This window comes from Poecilia reticulata, chromosome 2 (genome assembly GCF_904066995.2).
Source record: "Poecilia reticulata chromosome 2, P_reticulata-male-v2, whole genome shotgun sequence".
Classification (NCBI taxonomy): Eukaryota; Metazoa; Chordata; class Actinopteri; order Cyprinodontiformes; family Poeciliidae; genus Poecilia; species Poecilia reticulata.
The window spans coordinates 17,008,777-17,029,975 of NC_088831.1; the positions used below are offsets into that span (position 1 = coordinate 17,008,777).

The 21,199-nt window shown below is 42.8% G+C and overlaps 2 protein-coding genes across 6 annotated transcripts in view; both read left to right on the forward strand.

The window, feature by feature from the left end:
* rif1 (replication timing regulatory factor 1) overlaps positions 1-9,270 on the forward strand; it is a 30,728-nt gene extending 21,458 nt beyond the window's left edge. For all 4 annotated transcript variants that reach the window (XM_008437863.3, XM_008437871.3, XM_081598857.1 and 1 more), the window contains 12 exons: positions 8-101; positions 900-1,025; positions 2,145-2,287; positions 2,372-2,461; positions 2,542-2,596; positions 3,097-5,910; positions 6,005-6,133; positions 6,208-6,294; positions 6,570-6,685; positions 6,806-6,956; positions 7,032-7,155; positions 8,504-9,270. In XM_008437863.3, coding sequence (XP_008436085.2) covers positions 8-101; positions 900-1,025; positions 2,145-2,287; positions 2,372-2,461; positions 2,542-2,596; positions 3,097-5,910; positions 6,005-6,133; positions 6,208-6,294; positions 6,570-6,685; positions 6,806-6,956; positions 7,032-7,155; positions 8,504-8,802 — 4,228 coding nt within the window. In that variant the 3' untranslated portion in view covers positions 8,803-9,270. The remainder of the gene's footprint in view (positions 1-7; positions 102-899; positions 1,026-2,144; positions 2,288-2,371; positions 2,462-2,541; positions 2,597-3,096; positions 5,911-6,004; positions 6,134-6,207; positions 6,295-6,569; positions 6,686-6,805; positions 6,957-7,031; positions 7,156-8,503) is intronic.
* A 1,122-nt stretch (positions 9,271-10,392) lies between these two features.
* On the forward strand, positions 10,393-19,830 carry LOC103481977 (uncharacterized). Of its 2 annotated transcripts, none has more exons than XM_008437843.3 (15): positions 10,393-11,137; positions 12,247-12,373; positions 12,622-12,734; positions 12,883-12,924; positions 13,045-13,071; positions 13,152-13,223; positions 13,861-13,926; positions 14,675-14,701; positions 14,789-14,833; positions 14,914-14,949; positions 15,033-15,113; positions 15,238-15,344; positions 16,008-16,117; positions 16,359-16,478; positions 19,521-19,830. In XM_008437843.3, exons 2-15 carry the CDS (start codon positions 12,298-12,300, stop codon positions 19,541-19,543), a joined length of 945 nt encoding a protein of 314 aa, XP_008436065.1. In that variant the 5' UTR covers positions 10,393-11,137; positions 12,247-12,297; the 3' UTR covers positions 19,544-19,830. The 2 variants fall into 2 exon arrangements, with proteins under 2 accessions (XP_008436065.1, XP_008436074.1); XM_008437852.3 differs by having other exon boundaries at positions 10,398-11,137; positions 15,248-15,344.
* Positions 19,831-21,199: the final 1,369 nt, after the last annotated feature.

The following is a 21,199-nucleotide window of genomic DNA, read 5'->3' on the forward strand; positions in this document are numbered from 1 at the left end:
CCCACAGGCCGGTGCTGAGCCAAGTGAAGCAGAAGACTCCGATCATTCTTCCAGGCTTTGAGGCCCTCGGCGTTCCTGATGAGCTCAGTGAGACCTATTCAGTAAGTTGCTCCATGTATGTATTGATCTGGCCTCAAACCTGCAGTGTTGTAACTTCTATAGAATGTTTATATATTAAAACTGTCACCATGTCGTGACTTTATATGAGACAGATGATCTGTGGAAAAAAAATCAATCTTCTCCATGTCCTTTCTTTGCCGCTGTCTGAAGAAATGCACCGGTCCCACTCAAAAAGAGCCAATCAAAGCCAGGAGGCGGGGCTTAGTGCTGTGCATATACAATCAAGCTTGTAAACACACAGCTCAGTGTGCTAGTGGCACAGAAACAACTTGCATGGTTAGATCAGCAGTTTATCGGCTGTCACCAATAGCTAACTAGCCTTAGCATTCATGCAGGCTTTGTGTTGGTGAACCAGCTGTAGCTTAGCAGAGAGAAAGTGGGAAAGTGTTGGCATCACTTACTGGAGTGCCAAACCCTCTTCCTGGCTCTGATTGGATGTTTCTGATTGAGTGGTGTGTTTCTGTAGCTGTTTTAAGCAAATGACACTATAAGTTATCAATGATATGCTTTAAGATCTGTTTTTCTTGTCATTGCTTTAGAATTGGTTTTTATTTTTACATCATTTTACACACCATCCTCTGTTGGTTTGCAAAATATTATACTAATCTTCATTTTAAATTAAAAAAACGGGAACAAAGTGGTGGTTCTTTAAAAATTACACCAAATTTCCTGTATTATGCCTGAGAGCAAAATATTTCTTTAGGTTGTAAAAGTGTTTTAATAAATATAATAAAAAAAGTTTTTTTATTATGAAAGTTTAATGTAATGTGTGTGTTCAGAGTGAAAGCTCCCAGCTTGAGCCGAAGCTCAGTGGGATGCCCATTTCTTCTGCTGGGAAGAGAGACTCCATGCTCAGAGCCGAGCTGAAGGACCGCAGCGCCACAAAGACGGCCAAGCCGGTTCCGGTACGTTCTGCACTCACATGGTTCACGTCACACAAATTAACATGCATTCCTTCTCGGCCTGAAACGTCTGAATAGAATCCAGAACCTCCAAATGCCCCTAGTGCAACTGAGTCACATGTTCTTTAGGGAACAAGCAGCTTAAAGGAGGGCAGGAGCACAGCAGGCAGGGCAGGGCGATGGCGTGGAGACGGTTGGGTTTCCAAACAATACCTGTTGAATCCATCCAAGTTTGAAGCGTTACAACCCAAACTCAAACCTACCAAAACCCGATGGGTCTTGGTAGGTTTGAAACTAACTGAAACTAACGGGCCGAACAAGGACGGGATTAATAATTTGGTTCTGCTTCATTAGTAGCAAATCTGAAGGAAGTTGCTGATCTGTACAGAAGCTAACACTTCTCCCTGGACTCTGTGTTCACAGTGCTGTGATGGAACGATGTAGGATGGCCTAATACTAATAATAAATAAGCAGTCCTGCCTCTTCAAGCGACTTAAATTTTAAATCCAACTGGATTTCTTACATTTTTAGTGTTTTTACTTCTTGATGAAAATGTAAATTCATTCAGTTGTCATTTAGAATGATTTGATTTTGTTAGTTTATTTGTAAAATATTTTTGTCATACTTTTAGTTGCTGAAAATGAAACAGTTTTGCAAAGGCTGTGACTATTTCAGGCTCCAAATGCACAAAACTGGAGAGAGATGAACCAAATGAGATGAAGCTGTAACTGATGATTCTACAAAGTATTGACTCAGGCTGGCTGAATACACACACAAAAGCCACTCTTTCAATTTTTATTTATTTTTTTACAAATTAAAGTCAGCTTTTTTTTCCAGTTAGGTTTTTGAGCGACTTTGTGTCTGTCTGACACATAAAAATCTTCCCTGTGGAATTTTGACAATCAAGATACTTGAATCATTGGACAAATGGTTCCAGTTTTAGTCTGGTTACTGCCCACTTTAAGTTCTTTAACTTCTATGTTAGAAGCTGTTAGGTTGGTCTTTAGCACTAAATCCAGAGTCGACATGGTGTCAACAAAAATGCTCTACTCGGCTCCTGTTCCACATTGAGGGGGAAAAGCAGCTTAAAACGTCTCTATTTTATTTTTCTTCTTTCTGCAGATGAAGCTGGACTTTGGTTCTCCCAAACCTCCCCGCAGGGACGTCCTGGAGGAAGAGGCTTCCATCGACTTTGTCTTCATTCCTCCTGAGGCAAAGGAGAGGGTTCTGACTGAGCACCAGAAGGAGGTGAAAAGAACCAAAAGGTCAGATTCTTCCCTCCTCCTCTCCACCAGTCATTCCTACTGTATCCTGTCGCCATGGTGATGCTGATGATTCTTGATGTACAGGGTTGATATTCCGGCCATGTACAACAACCTGGACGCTTCTCAGGACACAACCGTTTTCAGTCAGTTCACACAGAGCCAGGACGACTCTCTGTAAGTTCACCTGCTGTAATGTGAGCAAATTTCCTCTGTGGGATTTAAAGGCTCTTGTTTAACAATCAGTATCTCTTCAGGGATAAAGTTCCAGCTGAGCAGGTTGATGACGTCCCACCAGAAGCTCCCAGTGAGGTAACGAAGCATTAAAACTACTGGATGTCAGTTTTGTTTGGCCGTCTTTTGTTGAATGAGTCTAGAACAGTGTTCCTCAGAGACTACTGCCCTGCTTTCTTTAAATATGTCTCTGTTCCAGAACAACTGATTCAAATGACTGCAACATATTATGGTACAATAGCTGAGGGTGTCTTTAAAAAAACAAAGAAATTATGATTTTCTTGAAGTTGTTAAAAATGTAAAAATTTTTGTTTGTAATCTTCCAATGACCTGTTATACCTTACTTCACTGTGTGAATCTACTGTTTGCAGGGGGGGGGGGAAACTGTATCCTGAGCAGGTCATTGCAAAATCCAAGCACTTCAGTTTCTCCATGTGTAGCTTTGACTACATTTGACCTTTTGTACCCTGGTTCAAATTTGTCTTTGAAAGCCTTATATGGATGTTCTTGCACCGGCATGTGTCCGCTCATGTCTGCAGACAAGTTAACTTCTTCGTGTTTTCCTTAATGTTTTTCAGACAGAAGAGAAACTCAGAGATGATGCTGAAATTCTTTGTAAAGAAACTCAAGACTACGCCAGTCCTACAAATGATGAGAAAACGGAGGAGGAGAGAATCCCAGGCTCGGCAGACGTTTTTATGGAGGAGCCTACGAAAAGCACTGAGAGGACTGAAGACATGGACGTCGAGTCAAAAGACAGTGAGAGTCCAAACACGTCTGCTTCTTCTGATTTGGTGTCAGGGACTCCTCAAAAACCCAGCAGTCGGCGCCAGTCATTTATTACCTTGGAAAAGTATGGCGAGGGAAAGCCAGCCAGTCCCAGCAGTGGATCCTCTTTTACAGGTCCTCTTGTAAAGACGTCCAACAGTCAAGATCACTCTAGTGAGAAGAACATATTGTCCCCTGAGGCCTCACAGACATCCATAGAACCAAACTCTCAGGGTCCCACTCCTTCAGAAACTGTTGGTCCACAGTGTCCTGGAAGCGAGTCTCCTCGGAGGCCCAAAGAGTCAAGGACGAAAAGTGAGCCGGTAAGACTGATTGAGAGAATGCAAAGTGACTCGGTGGAGGAGGAAGATGTTATTCCTGACACGCAGGCTAAAGAAGAAGACAAAGAAAGCACTAGTTACTCAGAAGAAATCAACTCTTCCAGTCAGGATGAGGAATCTGAAACAGTGTTGGATGATTCCCAGTCATCTCCGACCCAGACGCCTTCAGGTGAACCAAGACGATCCAGACGCCACAGAATAAGACCCCAGCTCCCTGGAGAAGACCCAGACGACCGTGAGGCAAAATACACACACGTCAAAAGAAGACGTTCTGGAGAAGATCCAAAAAGTGAATCTTCTAATTCGGCACCAAGCAGACCGAACACAAGAAGTAAACAGGCTGCGGAGGAGAACAGTAGCAGAATCCAGCTGCGATCAAAGTCTCAGGGCAACGGTAATGAATCTAGCCAAAGTAACTCTCATGTAAGACACCGAAAGAAGATCAAGCTTTACAGCCTTTCAGAGGATCTTCTTGGATCTCCTGAGCGTAAAAGGAGAAGCACCGGTGTGCTGGATTCTAGTCATACTGACGTCAAATCAGAAACTCTCTCCAGTCACGAAAACCAATTGCACAGAAAACGCAATGAGGTTGGTGAAGTTTCAAAGGAGGGTGGTGATGCTGAAAAGCCCAAAGAAGGATCCAGCCAAACTGTTACAGAGGATGTGGTAGAGCTGTCTCAGAAAGACAATCCCTACCCAAACACTGACTCCCAAACGGTCGTACCTTTGGCTCAGACTGAAAAGTCTGAGGAGGTAAAGTCTGAAGAAAAGACTGAACAAGGTGAGAACCAAAAGGAAGAGCAAGACGTTCTCACATCTTCTCCCCAGGGTGAAGACAAATCTCAAGAAAATATGGATTCTGATGCAGTCATATCTTCTCCAGTGGAAGAGTCCAAAGGTGAAACTAGAAATTTGCAACAGAGTCAGGAAATTATGGAAGACAACTCCATAGAAACTGTGATTGACAACTCTAGCCAGGAAGACTCCCAGGTCACGCCTTCATCGTCAGACAGTCAGATCAGACGACGATCCAGGCGAAGCAAAGCAGCAGAGTCTGAAGACAAAGACGATAGCATCAACTCTTCAGGACGGTTGACACGTTCTCAGACGTCCACTCCTGTCAATCAACCTGAAGCTGGAGTTGGAGGCAGGACCAGAAGGAGCAAGCTGGAATCTAGTCAAAGCTTAACCCCAGAAGGTTCTCAGTCATTAGATGCATCCGGATCAGGGTTGTCTCAAGGCAAGGGCAGGCTAAGATCCTCTAGGCCATCAGCACCCATTGCGGAGACGCCAGAGTCAGAGTCCTCTGAAGTCCTAGTAAACGCTGTTCTCAAAAAGAGAGGGAGGAAGCTTCGAACGTCTCTGAAGAGTCCACTTCCTCTTGAAACGAAGGAGGAGATTCTGGAAGATGCTTCTCAGAATTTAGAGACACAAAGCAGTTTAGAACAATCATTAGAGACTCAAGATTCAGAGGAATCGGGAAGCAAGTCGGAGCCAAATGAGGAAGAGTCTGAGTCCCCAATGATAACTGAGACACCGGCTGGTTTACCTCTGGAGACGGAAGATCCAAAGAAGGCAGAAAGTGAAGAGGCAAGCCAGGATACCAGGCCACTGCGCACTACTGAACAAAGAGACTCAAACAGTGAAAAGGATTCATTACAAGAAGTAGAAGTGCTTGAATCTTCTGTGTTTGGAGACGCACCAGCACAGGATTCATGTCTGCCGGCTGAGGAGAAACTGCAAGCCTCGGAGACGTCCGAAGAAAAAGCAGAAAAGGTTTCTGAAACTGGAGGAGTTACTGAAAAACAGGAGGAATCAAATTCAGACCAGCAAGACCTTCCAGCTCCTCCTTCAGAAGAACCCTCTCCTGAGGAGCTTCAGCAAAGTCAGATGGAGTGTGCACAGAGCACCGAAGAGGAGGAGGAGCCATCTGCCACACACCAGGTCTCTGAGGCCAGTGCTGAGGAGGACATTACTCTACAAGACAATGAAGACGGTCAACCTGAGACATCTGAGGACAAACTCGAAGAGGCACCTGCCACCGAAACGTTGGGTGCTTCTGGACTGGACTGCACCACTGCAACATCCTCACAAGCTGCTTCCCAGCACTCTCCAGATAAACAGAAAGACCTGGAAGCTTTAATGGAACCAGATGTCGGACAAAGTCCCAGCAATGGGCGGTTGAAGGGAACGTGGTCTCCTTCAGCTTCCCCTTCCACTAGCATCCTCAAGAAAGGCCAGAAGAGACTGTTGGAGGTGGAGACGACCTCTCCTCTTGTCAAGGTAAGTAACCCATGCAGCTCTATGTCCATAAAACTAAAGACTTGGTAAAACCTGTGATTTGTTTGTCATGCTTTCGTTGCTTTTACCTTCGCAGTCCCGCCGTGTATCATTCGCTAACCCCATCCAACAGCAGGAGACGGCTGATGACATCGACCGGCGCAGTCCGGCTCTGAGGACCAGCTCTCCCAGGAGGTCCAAAGGATGCAACGTCCCTCAGCAGAAGGTATACAAGAACCTGGTGACGTTATTTCACATGTGGAACAGACGGTTTCCCTAACGCTCTACCTCTTTACTCAGCACATTACAACTCCAACTAAAGGCATGCTGGTCCTGAGCCCCAGAAACATCCGCAGTCCAAGTTACAGGAGCTCCAAGAAGTGCCTGGTAGGTCGGCATGTTCTGGGAACTATAGAGAACAGCTTACTGCTTTTGCTGTAGCAGAGTTACAACAGAGTTGTAGGCATTACATTGGATTTCCATATGTACTAAATGCTCTTATTTTGAAACTTTTGATCAACTCTGATTTTTTTATTTTATTTTTTTGTCAAACGAGCCAAAATTCAAACTTTGCTGTGAATGTTTTTCATGTCAGCCATTTCTAAACAGAAGTGATTTAGTTGTACATGAAATTTCCGATGTTTCTCTTTGGTTTTTCTCAGATTTCTGAAATGACTCAGGAGCCTCGAGCCGTGCCCAGAGACTGCATCTATCCGTCCCTGGTGGGCTGCTCGGCCCCCGTGGAGGCTGTGCTTTCTCAGATCTCTTCCACCATGTGGTGAGAACAGCAGATGTCACACGCTGAAACGTTTCGACTTGCGTTGCTTAAGACAGTTAGACCGTAGTGTAAAATCCATTCAGCTTGGCCTGACAACCTTCCTGTTGGTTAACCACTCAGGTCTCGAGGGTTCGGACAGCTGATCCGCGCTCGAAACGTCAAATCAGTGGGCGACCTCTGTGCCCTGACTCCGTCTGAGATCAAGACCCTGCCCATCCGATCTCCAAAGATCTCCAACGTCAAGAAGGCGCTAAAGATCTACGAGCAGCAGGTAACCCTCAGGTCACAACGGCGCAGGTCAAGTTGTCATCAGCGTGTTTGTAACATCTGAGCTTCTATCGTCCAGCGCAAAGGGAAAGCAGATGAGCTGAAGAGCTTCGACGAGACGGAGAGGATGACCTCTGAGGTGGACGAGGCGGCCAGTCCTCGCAGCCATGACGACGAGGAGAAGACTTCAGCAGAGACACTGGGTGGGTAAACACTGGATGCCTTCAACAAAGCTCTCCCCCTCACAGAAATAACTAGGTTACAAAAAGTATTTTTTGGAAGTTTTCTATGTTATTTCAACTGAATTATGACTATTTTGCACCACTGAATCCAAACATGATGTCCATTTTTCTCAGTCAAGTCAGATTTTTATTCTAATTTGGTTTAGAGAAATCTGATCTTCTGATCTTGACATTATCAGTTAATTTCTGCTAATATTTCTCATCCAAAGAGAAAAAAAGTTTTCCAACAGAGTGTTATGCACTTGGATTTATGTAAATTGAATAATAAACACTGATAAGGGTAAGTACCGTATTTTCCGCACTATAAGGTGCACCTAAAAACCTTAAATTTGCTCAAAAGCCGACAGTGCGCCTTATAATCCGGTGCGCCTTAAATATGGACCAATACTGAGCCACAACAGGTCTAGCAACTACGGTAAGCAGCCGCCGACTTCATTTTCGCCCGTAGAAGAAGAAGCGCACGGTGCATGCTGGGATGGTTGTCAGAACGCTGGTTTGTTAATTAAGTTTGACTGGCCTATCTACCTACCTACCTGATAATCGGGTCGTCTGCAGGTCATTTAGCACCAAGTTCCCCACGAACATGCTATGCGCGAACGGAGAAGGGTGACCATCATCCGGCCACGTCCCGGCCCAGGCTCTCCTCGCCAACCGGAGTCGGACTGTTTTGTTGACATTCTTTATGTCAACAAAGTGGCTTTAGATATTCATCTGGGGTGCTTTGACTAGGGTTACCAAGGGACCAGCCCCTATACATTTAAAGCTGGGGGGGTAGGAGGAAGGAAGAGAGACAGAGGCTGCGGCGGCAGCGTGTCGGTTGGTCTGTGTTACTAATGTGGATGCATAATAATAGAGTACGGAACAAATTGGCAACCCAAACTGAAGTCTATTCTATGCGCTTTATATATGAAAAAAGTTTTCAAATAGGCCATTCATTGAAGGTGCGCCTTATAATCCGGTGTGCCTTATAGTGCAGACAATACGGTGCATGTAAATTGAACATTAGGTCTTCATTGTGTAAAATTCCCCGTCTCAGGAAACCGATTCAGATGTGAGAACAAGTCCTGCAAACCAATGATATTTTTGGATTCAGCTCATTAAAATTACCCTAAAACTGTTGAAAAATCCCAGACAGTTTCTTGGCTGTTCACCGGTGGAATTTGTCTCATAGCAAACTGTCATTACATTGACAGCTTTAATAAATATGGAAAAAAAAACTTTTTGTAAAAGTTTGATATTGCAGCTGTAACTTCTGCTCACAGAATAGTTTTCCTTCATTTCTGCGTGTTCTTCATGTTTCTGCTCACAGCCACAGAGCTGGTGGACGAGCCGCTGCCTGCAGACGCCACGGCGGAGCAGCAGGACAGGGAGCGGCGACCTGAGGTGGCAGCGGCGGCGGACCCCGCTGCTGAGCTGCCGGCGGCCGTGGCAGCTCTGGCCTGCAGTGCGACCCCTCTGGAGCTCAGCCGCTGCTCACCGCAGCAGCTGCTGCAGATGCACGAGCAGCTGGGAGGCATGATGATGGGCATAGCGGTGGAGCTGCAGACGCGCCTCTGCCATGCCGACGACAAACACAGAGCGGCTCTCGGGAGCGGACAGACTCACTGAAGCTCAGCGCAGCCTGCTGAGGAATTTGCAATAGAAGAATGAAGGTTTACCTACTGATGGAGGATCTTATGGGTTTCAATTTGGATCAGTTGAACTTTTTTTTTTTTTTTTTTATCATTGGTTGTTTTTAATAACAGTTCATTTTCTGATAGAACTGTTGAGTAGATTATAAAATTTAAAAAATAATTTTATGCAGCATCGGATGTTTTTAAGCCGTTTCTGCATGAACTTTGTCTTCCCACTTTTGGATTTGACCTCTCTGTAAATAAGAAGCGTTTCCCTCCGTCTGGCTGATTTTAGGCTGCTTACTACTCACCTGTGGTGGTGTATATTTTATCAAACATCTTTTCCATCCCTTCCGTTACTTGTCTTAATGTTTTTCTTGTTTTTAACAGACTTGCCCCACCCTGTGCTCTAGGCTTATTTTGTGGATTAAAATTCTTAAATAAAAACAATGTAAAGACTTTATGCAGGATTTTTCTTTGAGTCATCATTCAGCATATGCTGTATGCACCGTTATGTATTTAGACCGTAAATGTGAATCCTTATTACATTTGAAGATTTATGGTGATGTGTATCTGTATCTATAAGGAGGATAGACATCGCCCTTTATAACAGTAAGTACATGTAAATTGAGCATTACGTCCTCATTGTGTAAAATTCCCCGTCTCCTTCCTGTCCTGATGGAGTCTCTCCTCCTGCTCTTCACTCACTGTTCAGATTCTCAGAAACCGATCCAGATGCGAGAACAAGTCCTGCATTTTCACCCTCATGTTGCTCCATAGTTCAGAAAGTTGACCTGACTGAGCAAAACCAATGAGATTTTAGGATTCGGCTCATCGAAATGACCCTAAAACTGTTGGGAAAAACTGCATTTTTTGGCTGTTGACCAGTGGAATCTGAAAAGATCGATCTCCATCTCCTTCCTGAGCTGCCAGCTACAGAAATGCACAGCTGCTGACCAAAAACAACCAATCAGAACCAAGAGGCGGGTCTTGGTGCTGTCAACCAACCTCTTCATGTATGTGCTGCCAAACACGTTAATGGGGGAGAAGCAGCTCACTGCTGCAGGAAAACCGTTTACCCGCCGTCATCGATGGCCGTGCTAACTAGCTTTAGCATTAACGACAGGCTCCGTTGATGAGAAGCTGTAGCTTAGCAGGGATAACTGACGGTGCCAGTTCATGCAGGCAGAGCGCCATCGCATGCATCCAAGCACTGCATTGCAGGGCTTTTCAGTGAAGCTAAAAATGTGACGGCGCGGCCCCTTCCTCACCTCACCTCACCTGACTACGTTAAAGACTCGCAGATCCTTCTGAAACCAGATTTACGGTGAAGGAGCTGAGCTCTGGGAGGCTGCTGCTGCTTCCACCATCAGCTCAGGAAACGGACAGATTCTCTGCCATTAAGAGTCTGTATTATAACACGATGTTTTCAAAATGTCAGGTTTAGTTGTAAATTTTGATTTGATTTTGTATCCTCAGTTTAGCAGCTGAAAACAAACAAGTGAGATGGAAACATTTGCCATTTGTCCTGCACAATAAATCTTCACACTAACAGATATTCTCCTAAAAGAGCCAAAAGCTCCAATTTCATGAAATATCAGGTTTACTAACATTCAGAATTGATTGATCAGTAATAAAAATCCTCTAAAGAACATCATGTCTAATAACGGCACACGGTGTCGCTGTAACAGCCGTGCCTCCACACTGCCATCAGCTCTGCTCTTGTTCTTCCATCACCATGCCAAAGTGAAAGCGTTCTTCGCTCAGATGCTGTGACGTGAAGAAGTCCGGACCTGAAGCTGGTTTAAATGCCTCGGCCACACAGTGAACAGCAGGACAGGCTCTGAACTGCTGCTGACTGATGAGAGGAAGACCTACTGAATCATGGAGTTTCATCTCACTGCTTCTCGCTTTACTTTCATTGTAATAACACTGTAATATGGGACATTGTTGTACCTCTGATGTGTTTCCTGTTTTTTAGATCTGGAAAAGCCCAAATAGTCTGTCTCTAACCTGACAAGTGAAAGGGTTTGTGTTTTTGTTTGTTTTCCTGCCATCCTGCTGTAGTAAATCTGCTGGCTGCAGCAGTGACAGGCTGACATATAACAGCTAACAGCAGATGCCAGTGACTTCTCCCTGCTCTGAGCTTTGATGAGCAAGCTCCTCTTTGGCTCGGTGTTTAAGTAATTATCTGATTATTTTTGCTGAGCTCTGCCAGTGGCTGTGCTGCGTTTCCACGCTTTATTGAGATGAGCCGGATTCAGGCGTGCAAGCTTAGCAGATTGTGCTCCAGCTCTGCAGGACGAGGTCCCAGAGGATTCAACGACACGGTAAGACACAGTATGCAGTGAGCGGTGCATGGGAACCTGCTAGAATAAGAGTTTGTCAGGGTGGATGCCCTCATGTTAACCTCTGATTGATCATTCGGTGGAAAGAGTTTTCTTTATAAAGTCTTTAAAGTGTGTCAGATTGAATTCCTTAACCACTTTGGATGATTGAGGTTTTTCTAGCATTTTTTTCCTAGTGTGTGTGGCTTTTTTTGCTCTGAAGACATCTTTGGCCGTAGAGGAGCGTTGTACGGAAAGGGCTGCAGGGGATGAATTATTGCAGGCAGAGTGGTGCAACTTTTACATCCTCCTGAGATCGTCTTTAGTGTGAACGGAGCTCAGCTGTGGGGAAAAACGCTCCCATACACACTGTCTGAGATACTTTTAACCATTTTCAACTCTTACTCAGTGTTACACACCACAACCACTGCAACATACTGAGCAGATGAGGAACACAAGAAACGGGATGAGTGAAGGTTTATGACCAGCTGTTAGCTTACAGCTTAACTTTCTTAATGAAATGGATATTTTTATATATTTCTGTTGAATCTGCTCAATTATTCAGATTATTACGTTTCTGTTTAGGAAGACAGAGCAGAACGCAAAAAGAAACGGATGAATTGATGCTGGATTATCTCAATGTTCTTTAAGGGAGATCTATTAGTTGATGGACTCGACTTTAGCCTGACTCCAGTTTGTCATGTTGAAAGTTTGTCGGAGGCTGGATTCTGGGTTTAGTCGGTTTTTCAGGCATTGGGCTCAGCCTCGTATTTCCAGTGAAAGGAGTCCTTCTATTCATTTTTTTCATTTCTGATTCTACTCTGAATACCTTATAAGTTATACTCAACAACCAAAAGCTTCCTTCCATTGTAAGCATAATGAGCCTCCTGGCTAGTGGCTATAATTCTGCTGATCTATTTTCATTAGTCAGTTTTACAAATTGATGTCATGATACTGAAACTATAACCTGAAATGACCTGATTGATAACACTCTTAACCTGTGGAAGTGGTGAAATCACTGCTGCAAACGAAGCTAACGTGTGGAGTCACAGGCAGAATTGTTTGTGTTGTAACAACCCAGAAACGTCTCAAGAGAGTTTTTATTTTCAAAGGTTCATTTCTGAAGTGGTGGTCGTCTGGTTGCTGCTTCATGAAGAGAAGAGATGCTGACGATGCTGCTTCTGGGATGGACTGCATTACTTTCAGGCCTCCCACATGCAGCTTCCTCTTTAACGTCCCGTAAGTGAAAAGTGAACACTGTCCCCAGAACCTCATCTCATCGTTGTTTAGTCAGCAAAATCCCAGAACTCCTCCAGTAAGGGCTCACTGATAAGTCGGCCCAGACCTCTTTAGTTTTGGGAGGTCGGTGATCGTCCGACACTTACATGTTAAACCGATATTTGGCCTCACATGGACTACAAGTCTTTCTCGGTGTCGCTAATGTTCTATTAGTATTTCACGTGTTTATGTTTCTTGTGTACATACAGGGTTTCCAGTGAGTAGAGGCAGCAGATGGCCGGCTCGGAAATGTGAAGTCTTCATCCTGCCTCCTCTTCCTCCTCCTATGTTTCCTCCAATCAAACACAAAGCAGAGCTGATGGTAAGGAGGCCTTCAGCTCACACACCAGTTAAAAAACATGCTCTGCAGTACATTTAGTTCTGCAGTTTCCGCTTCTATAATGTCGTTGGGTTGCAAACTGAAAAAAAATCATCCGGCGATGCTGAGCCCGTTGTCCTCATGCCTTCAGGTCGACATGACAGAACACGTCACAGGACCCACAGGAGAAAAGGTGGGAAAGATCTTTTTTATTTTATATGCTAATCGTTGCTGAGGCCACCCAGAACAGTGGCATAGAAAACATATTTTTTTGAAACATTACAGAGCGCTTTATGATGTTTTATGTTTAAAGGGCTGCAGAGGGCTGCGAGGAGCAAAGGTACAGAACTCAACAAATTGTATCTGTTTTTTTTATGTTATAGATTTAAAGCAATAGCTCCTTAATTCTGTTTGTTTTAGGGTAAACCTGGTGTGACGGGTCCAAAAGGAGAGCCAGGACCACAAGGTCCTCTGGGAAAACCAGGCCAGAAGGTAAAAGGCAGTTTATAGCATTTGAAAATCTACACAAGTCAGGGACATACAGTATGTCCCAACATATGTTTATGTTGTTAAGATAATGACCAACAATTGAAAAGGATACTAAAAGAATCTAAGGTCTGTTTAGCCAGTCAACACTGTCATTTGAAAGATCCCAGCAAAACCTCCATTTATGTTGTCACATGCTAAAATATCCAACCCGATCGGCTCGGCCTGACCCACATGCAGTGACTGCACCTGTTACAGCCTAAAGAACTGCGGCACCCTGTTTACTTTCTTTATTAAACCGTCTACTTCTCAGGCTTTCAGTGAAAATGAAAAACAATCCAGATATTATTATTATTATAAATTTTGATCAATCTCATGAGAGCAGACATTTTGAAAAGGCAAAAAAACAAAGAACAGCAAAAACAAAACGCTGCACCATAATGCGCTGTACTGAAGTGCAGTTATAATCCAATAGAAGGCAAAATACATGTCAAATATTGTATACAACAGGTCGTGAAAGTATTAATCATGCTGGGGAAAAAAGAGAGTTCACAGAAACTTTTGAAGCAAATATGATATAAATGGTGGTAAAGGCATTGACCTTTGAAAGCCTGGAGCTGATGGGGGTCACTGTGTCCCGCAGGGGGAGAAAGGTGAGAGAGGCTGGAGGGGTCTGTACGGAGACATCGGGACTCCTGGGATGATAAAGGTGCAACAAAACTTTAATTGATCTTACGTTTTACCGATGCATGGAAAAAATGTCTCAACTATTTAAAAAAAAATTAAAAACACATGTCTCCACAATATGTAGAACAACACCACCAGGGGGGGGCCAAGAGTACCATCTGATTTTATTTTGTAGCGATAGATTACACATTTTACACCACCTACACTTTCTGTTCCAAGTTAAAAATAAATGATATTTATATCATTTATATAAAACAAATTTATAAGTACCGTAACTTTTCAGCAAGATATAGGAGCTTGTTTTAAATCAATAATTCCTTAATATTGATTAAAATGTTCTAGTTCTGCTTGCAGATTATTTCACTTATAACAAGAAATTTTTTTTTCATGTTATAAGTGAAATAATCTGCCAGTGGAACAAATATGTTTCCATCAATATTAAGGATTTATTGACTTAAAACAAGATGCTATATCTTGTTAAAATGTACTTGTTAGCTAGTTTTGTCTTATTTCATTTGTACTAAGATATTTGCAGTAGAAATAAACAAAAATATTTGGTACGATTTAGGTTTTGCAGTGTAAGCTAATAATTGCTGGTATGGTGTAGCCTAGGAATGATGACATATCTGGTTTTGACATGTTTGTATGGCGAAGGGACAAATTCAAATCTGGTTGGGGCCCCAAAAAGGCTTGGGCCAGCCCTGTTGGGGTTTATGAATTTAGCACAAGTGGACCACAGAATGGACCTAAGTGAGTTTGTGTTGTTACAGGGCAGTAAAGGTCATCCAGGACTCAGGGTGAGGAACATCTTCTCCTTCCTTTTCCTGCCAACCCTCTCTGAGCTGCTTGTCTCTCATCTCCTGTCTTTTCTCTCTCATTATCAGGGTGATAAGGGTCTCAAAGGACACAGAGGCCCCACAGGAGAGAAGGTTAGGAAGTCAGATCTTTTTCCTCCACTCAATGCTGAACGAAACACACTCGGATCTGGTGTGTATATGTGTGTCCGCAGGGCAAGCGTGGCATCCCTGGGACGGCCGGAGAGCAGGTGAAACTCTGACTGATGAGTGTTAGGTGAATAAAAAAGCTGCATGACGGAGAGGCTGTGACAGAATGCATGTCCTGTCTCAGGGACACCCGGGTCAGAAGGGGGACAGAGGTCTGATGGGGGAGGTGGGAACAAGAGGAGAGCCAGGAGCCAGAGGAAAGATGGTAGGTGCACATAGATGTACTGCATGCATACTGCAAGTGTTCATGTTTTCTCACTGATTGTGGTAGAACAACACAAAGTAGTGCATAACTGTGAAGTGGAAGGTCTGAGTCAGTAAGTCAGTAGTTGTGTGCAGGGCTTGAAAGGTTCTATTGGACTGGCTGGGGAACAGGGACACCCCGGTGCAGCAGGACTGCCTGGTTTACATGGAGAGCCTGGTCTACCTGGACAAGGTCTGTATGGAAGGAAACAAAATCTATATAAAATAGTTAAAAATATGATTCATTTCACTCCATTCACCAAGTATAACTCATTATGTAGATTAATTCCACACAGTCTGATGTTTTCAAGTCTTAATTTCTGTTAATGTTGATTTTTCTGCTTACATTTAATGAAAACCCATTAGCGTATTACACTAAAACAAATTATTTTTAATACAGAAATGTGGGCTCAATGAAAAGTAGGTTTAAGGCCTACTGAAAGGTCGTTACATGTACCTGGACTTTATAAAGTCATTATGACCTTTCCATGTGTAATCATGGATGTTGAGACCAGTGGTTTCATATATTGGCAGTTGCCCAGGGTAACAGTAGAAATGGGGCGCATGGTGAAAAGAATAACGCAGCTGTAGTTGGAGTCCTGTACAAGTTTTCTGTGCAGTTGCCAATTTCAGCAGACAGGAGTCAGACCTGCCTGCTCCTTCTTGATAAACAAGAGAGATAAATGGACCTGTGAGCCTTAGAAACTTTTCAAACTCTGATGTTTACCTCTGTAGTTAGATCCATATCCCTGCAGTTTTATTGTTGATTTGAAGCACGAGAACAAAACACTGAGATATCTGATAAGAAGTTAGGGGCTCTGGTCCTGGATGAGTGAAGCAGCTCGTGTTGTTCCAGTGTACATCCTGCCAGGCCTGCAGGGAGACTCCGGCAGCAGAGGACCCTCAGCCCCCTGCAGCTGCCCACAGGGTCAAAGTTCACAGAGACCATTGGACAACGTCCTGACGGTCAGTAAACTCACCCACTTCCACTGACTGAACAATGTGGTTCCAACAATCAACACATCAACCTGAGGTCTGATAAATGGAGGCGGCATGCTTCCAGCAGGGGGCCTTAGATATGCATCCTGACATTCAGGCCTCAGCTGTTTGAGATCTTGACAAATTCTGTGAACTTCTTCTTGTCTCAGGTATCTTGATTTCTCCCCTCTTTTTAGGATAAATATTCATCCCATCTTTATCTCTGCAGGTGTTTGTCGCAGACGGAGAGAAAGAGATGAGGCGGCTGCGGGGGGAGAACGTGATGGTGCTGCGGACGGACAGAAGATCTCTCTACATCTACACAGATTCCCAGTGGATGAACGTCCTGGTAACCGCTGCCGGAGAGGCAATCCAAGAGGTTTAGAGGGGATAGAAATACAATATTATCGGAAAGAGGTTTTATTTATCAGGACATAAAAAACAAGATTTGGCCTGTGCCATGATCTAACATAGCGGTTCTTAACGTGGGCGGTACCGCCCCCCAGGGGGCATTCAGAGGACGGCAGGGGGCGCTGGTGGACATTTTTACAAAAGGGGGGCGCTGAGATTCCTTTGGGGGGCGTTTAGTCAAAGGTAAAGTTTACACCTTAAATGCACAACAATGCCAGTTTAGACTTTGAGCAACTTGGTAAAACTGTATTGTGTAACATTAAAACATGCTTGGCTGCAACTGTATCGATGGCAGCTCTTCTACTATTCAGTGTTTGTAGCTTCTGTTAGCTTCTTGGCGCAGCTCCGTTCTCCTGCTAACTGGTAGCTAAAATCACGATACCCTCACTGTGTATCCCTCTGAAAAATGAACCTATTTAAATAAAGAAATAAAGAAATCCATCCATGGATGATACCATGATAGAGAGTGTTCATTTTATAGTGTTAACACGGTGCTGTAAGTGGTCCGGTATGAAATGGGGGTGATTGAACAACGGTACCGCAGCACTTTTAAATTTCAATAATCAGAATGCATAAATTGTTTCCGTTGTTTTAAAAGGTTTATGTCAGTCTGCCTTTTCCCCATCAATACGCTTCCCGACCTCCCTGCACCTTAGGGGGTTAAAAAAAAAAAAGACGCGCACATGGCGCAAAACTCTAAAACAGGAGAAGCGGGACATAAAACGGAGCGACAAACTAGATGTGAATTATGGCATAAAAACAGAGAATCAGTGAAAAATCAACACATGATGTGAAACACATGACAATTAGGTGGCGCAGCAGGTGATGAGTGAAAATTACTGGTGGTGAGCATCAATAAAATATAAAATAAATGTAGCAACAAGAAAAAAACTTAAGTGGACATAGCAATAAACCAAGAGAGGATAATATTAATCAAAGGAAACTAAATAGAAAAGAACGAAGAACAAAATGCAAGAATAAACTAAGAAACTAAAGTAAATACAGAGGAATAAACTGGTATGGCAAGACCTTTTGAGCAATAATTAATACAGAAGACTGTATGGCAAGAATAAACAAACTATTTCCAGATAAAAGGTAAAATAATATTGTTGAAGTGTCATGGGTTTGTTGAGACCATATCTAGTACTGAGAATAAATATATTTTACAGACCATAACAGTAAATAACTTATCACTTATTTATGTTTGTAATTAGATTTGATATATTTATTTCTTCAATATTATTTTTCATGTCAGTGTTAGTGTTATGAGGCTGATGACTCCGTGACACTTTCAATTTGACTCATTAGGATTTGATTAAGAACCAGATTTGTTCTTTTTAATTTCTGTCCAGTAAAACTATTAATCTATAAATCAATAGTCTATATAAAGATATTATCCATGTTTCTGTCTCATATTTGTATGGCATTAAAAGGACCTGGAACTTTTGTTTTTCCACTGAAAGCTCTTGTTTGCACAATAAATGCCATGTGGGTGAAATTTTATGGATAATACTCTGATGTCCCATTCTCCTGAAGGCAGCACAGAGCTGCACCACCAGATACCGACAGAAACACTGAAGAGACGAAGAGCTACGATTAATGTAGTTACAGTTCTATCCATGTTTTAATGTTGCAGAACTCAGTCATTTTGCAAATAGTTCAAAGTTTAAACTGGCATGTTTTACATCTTTTATCTGGTTATTTTGTGCAATATTTAACAACTAGAAAATGGCAAAGAATAAGAATATTTTTCCACTCTGACTGGCTGCTGTTAGACCTACCAATTTTAACTTGAATGTTCAATGCATTTTTCATAGACGCCTGTGAAAATAATTTCTATTCCCATGGCTTTTTTGTTCTCTGGGAAATTATTTTTGATGATAAATACAGAAAGAAGCATAAAAATCAAAACATCTACAATAGTGATAGTAATATTAATGATAAAATAATAGTCAGTGCAAAGTAGCCTACAAATTCTTTGGTGGGGGGCGGTGAGGGACCTGGATAAAGACTGGGGGGGCGGGGGGGGGGGCGCTGGGCCAAAAAAGGTTGAGAAACACTGTTCTAACATTTAGGTTTTCTTGAACATCAAATGTAACCTAGCCTTCTGCTAGAGCCTCATCTGCAAACAGTGAACAGACGTTCCTTTAGGATGTCAACGAACATCCTGAAACAGTTTAGCTACATGAGTTTGAGATTACAGAAGTCTAGACATGCTCAGAGAGCATCTATCTTCATCCACAGAACATCAGCACATACACAGGAAGAAGTTAAAACACAGAAGTTCCTTCAGTTAATCACACAGGGTTGACAGAAAGTTAAATCATGCCAAAAAGTATTCATACTGATGAGGCATGAAGTGTGCATTGTGCATGAAACACATGCATGGATGGGATCAACTACCAGAGCTGCTAGAGAGGAAAATTAAAATGAACGCATTTAAAAAGAGCTGGACCAAATGAAAATGACTTCAATATTTTGAAGTAAAATTTATTTTCTTGTCCTTATTCGACCTTTATACGTTTTTTTGTCCCATTAAATTATGTTGGACAACTGCTTCAACCAGGACTAGCACCAAGTATTTTACAGTGATTTGACTTTGATAAGATATTGTGAATTATAGAAAAGATCTTTTTTTTTTTTTTTTGCAGTATGATCGTCTTTAGGTACCATATGTTATTGTTCCTTATGAGTAGATAGCTGCATGTTCAGTTCACTGCAGTCATATTAAATAAAGTAGAATTTGAATAAAAAGTTCATTTACTTTAGTAACTTAATTGACTAATTATTTGCACACAGACCGATGTTTTCAAACCTTTATTTAATCTTGATTGACTGCCTTTCAGCCAATACATGACATTTATAATCAGAATGTGCCTTTACACTAATTGCCTGCTTAAAGGTTGTTATATTGAAAAGGTACTTTAACATAACCATCCATTCTGTCTGTGTTTTTGCTGCATCTCCCTGTTGGGACCAGGAGGGCCGCAGACTGCACTCTGACACCTAACTGGGTGATCCTTCCAAGCTGACTGGTGGATTATCAGATCGATTCCTTCTCCCTTTCTTGCAACATTTTACTGGTTTCAAAGATTCACCGAGTCCAGATTAAGAATCTCTGCATGTCTGGTATTTTTTCATTGATGACTTTTTTTTTTTTTTTAACAATTGTTTTTCAAATTCAGATTTTCTTCATGCAAACACTTGTCTATCATAAATGTGAAGCTCTGTTGTAAGCAACCACAGATGTTAACACAAAAACACAAATAAAGCTCCCATCACTTTTGCAATGTCAGAAAATGTGTTTCCAACATGAACATTTGTGTGTCTGTGTCCAATCCATGGCACATAAACATGTGAACAACTGGTTCACAGAATAATTAATTTAGGTAAATTGTTATATTTAGCAAAATACCATTGTTGAGGGTTACAAGCAGGCCTCAGATTAAAAAAAATTTGAAAAAGTGCACTTGGGGCATCAAGAATAAAAGGTGCAGGGGCTCATGTTCCTCCCCTGGAATTGCCTGAGTTCACTAGCAAGGACCACGCCACAAAGGTGTAAGTTTAAAGATTTATTGCAGGAAAGGAATGGAGGGATGAATGAGCTTGAATCTGAGGATAATGCTGGAGGTCTAGGGAGATGAAGACTCAGCATGGGGGGTATGGTCTTCAGGAAAATTTGTTCTGCTTATTTTCCCAAGCCCACCTACCTCAGGTTCTTCAGGACCCTGCGGGTTTCTCAGACGTAACCTGCGGCAAAAAGGAGTAAAACATGGTTATGGCAATGTAGGGAAGGAAAATGGGGATGAGGATGATGGGATAAAGGAAATGAAAGGGGAAGATTTGATGGATTGAAGTGGGGTGAGGTAAAGGAGGTAAAGGACAAGAGAGGGTGGGGTTGATGAAACGTAACAAAGAGAATGGGTGAGCAGAGTATAAATAGGCTGCTTGGAAAATTGGAGGTGTGGTTGGGTGTGTCCCTACTCCTGAACTTAAGTTAATGGAAGAATTCTATATCCATCCATCCATTTTCTTGCGCCCTTGTCCCTTAGTGGGATCGGGAGGGTTGCTGGTGCCTATCTTCAGCTAGTGTACTGGGCGAGAGGCGGGGTCACCCTGGACAGGTCGCCAGTCTGTCGCAGGGCAACACAGAGACACACAGGACAAACAACCACGCACACACACTCACACCTAGGGGCAATTTGGAGAAGCCAATTAACCTGTTTTTGGACTGTGGGAGGAAACCAGGAGAAAACCCACGCATGCACAGGGAGAACATGCAAACTCCATGCAGAAAGACCGGGGCTGGGAATCGAACCCAGCCCCTACCGACTGCGCCACTGTGCAGCCCAGAATTATATATATATTAATAATATATATATTAATGTTTAAAGATCGGTAACCGGCCAGAAAACTGCAATTGGTGCAGCCCAACTTAAGATGGAATACATAACATGACATATTTTGATTAAGTTAATTTCTTAAGTGTAATTCCAATAGCTAAAAATTGTATTTCCACCAGGTGAGTTTTTCTCCCCTGATAATGTGGACTGGTACCGGGTTAATTCTGAGCCTTCAAAGGATTTTAACAGAAGTTCCACATACCTTAGAAGTTGATGTAAAAAATATTGTTTGTTTTAGTCACATAAATGATCAATA

Coding starts and splice junctions, on each gene's coding strand:
- LOC103481977 (XM_008437843.3), top strand. CDS start 12,298: ATGCTGACGATGCTGCTTCTGGGATGGACTGCATTACTTTCAGGCCTC. Junction 14,702..14,788: donor AAGGTCATCCAGGACTCAGG/GTGAGGAACATC, acceptor TCTCATTATCAG/GGTGATAAGGGTCTCAAAGG. Junction 16,118..16,358: donor CATTGGACAACGTCCTGACG/GTCAGTAAACTC, acceptor TTATCTCTGCAG/GTGTTTGTCGCAGACGGAGA.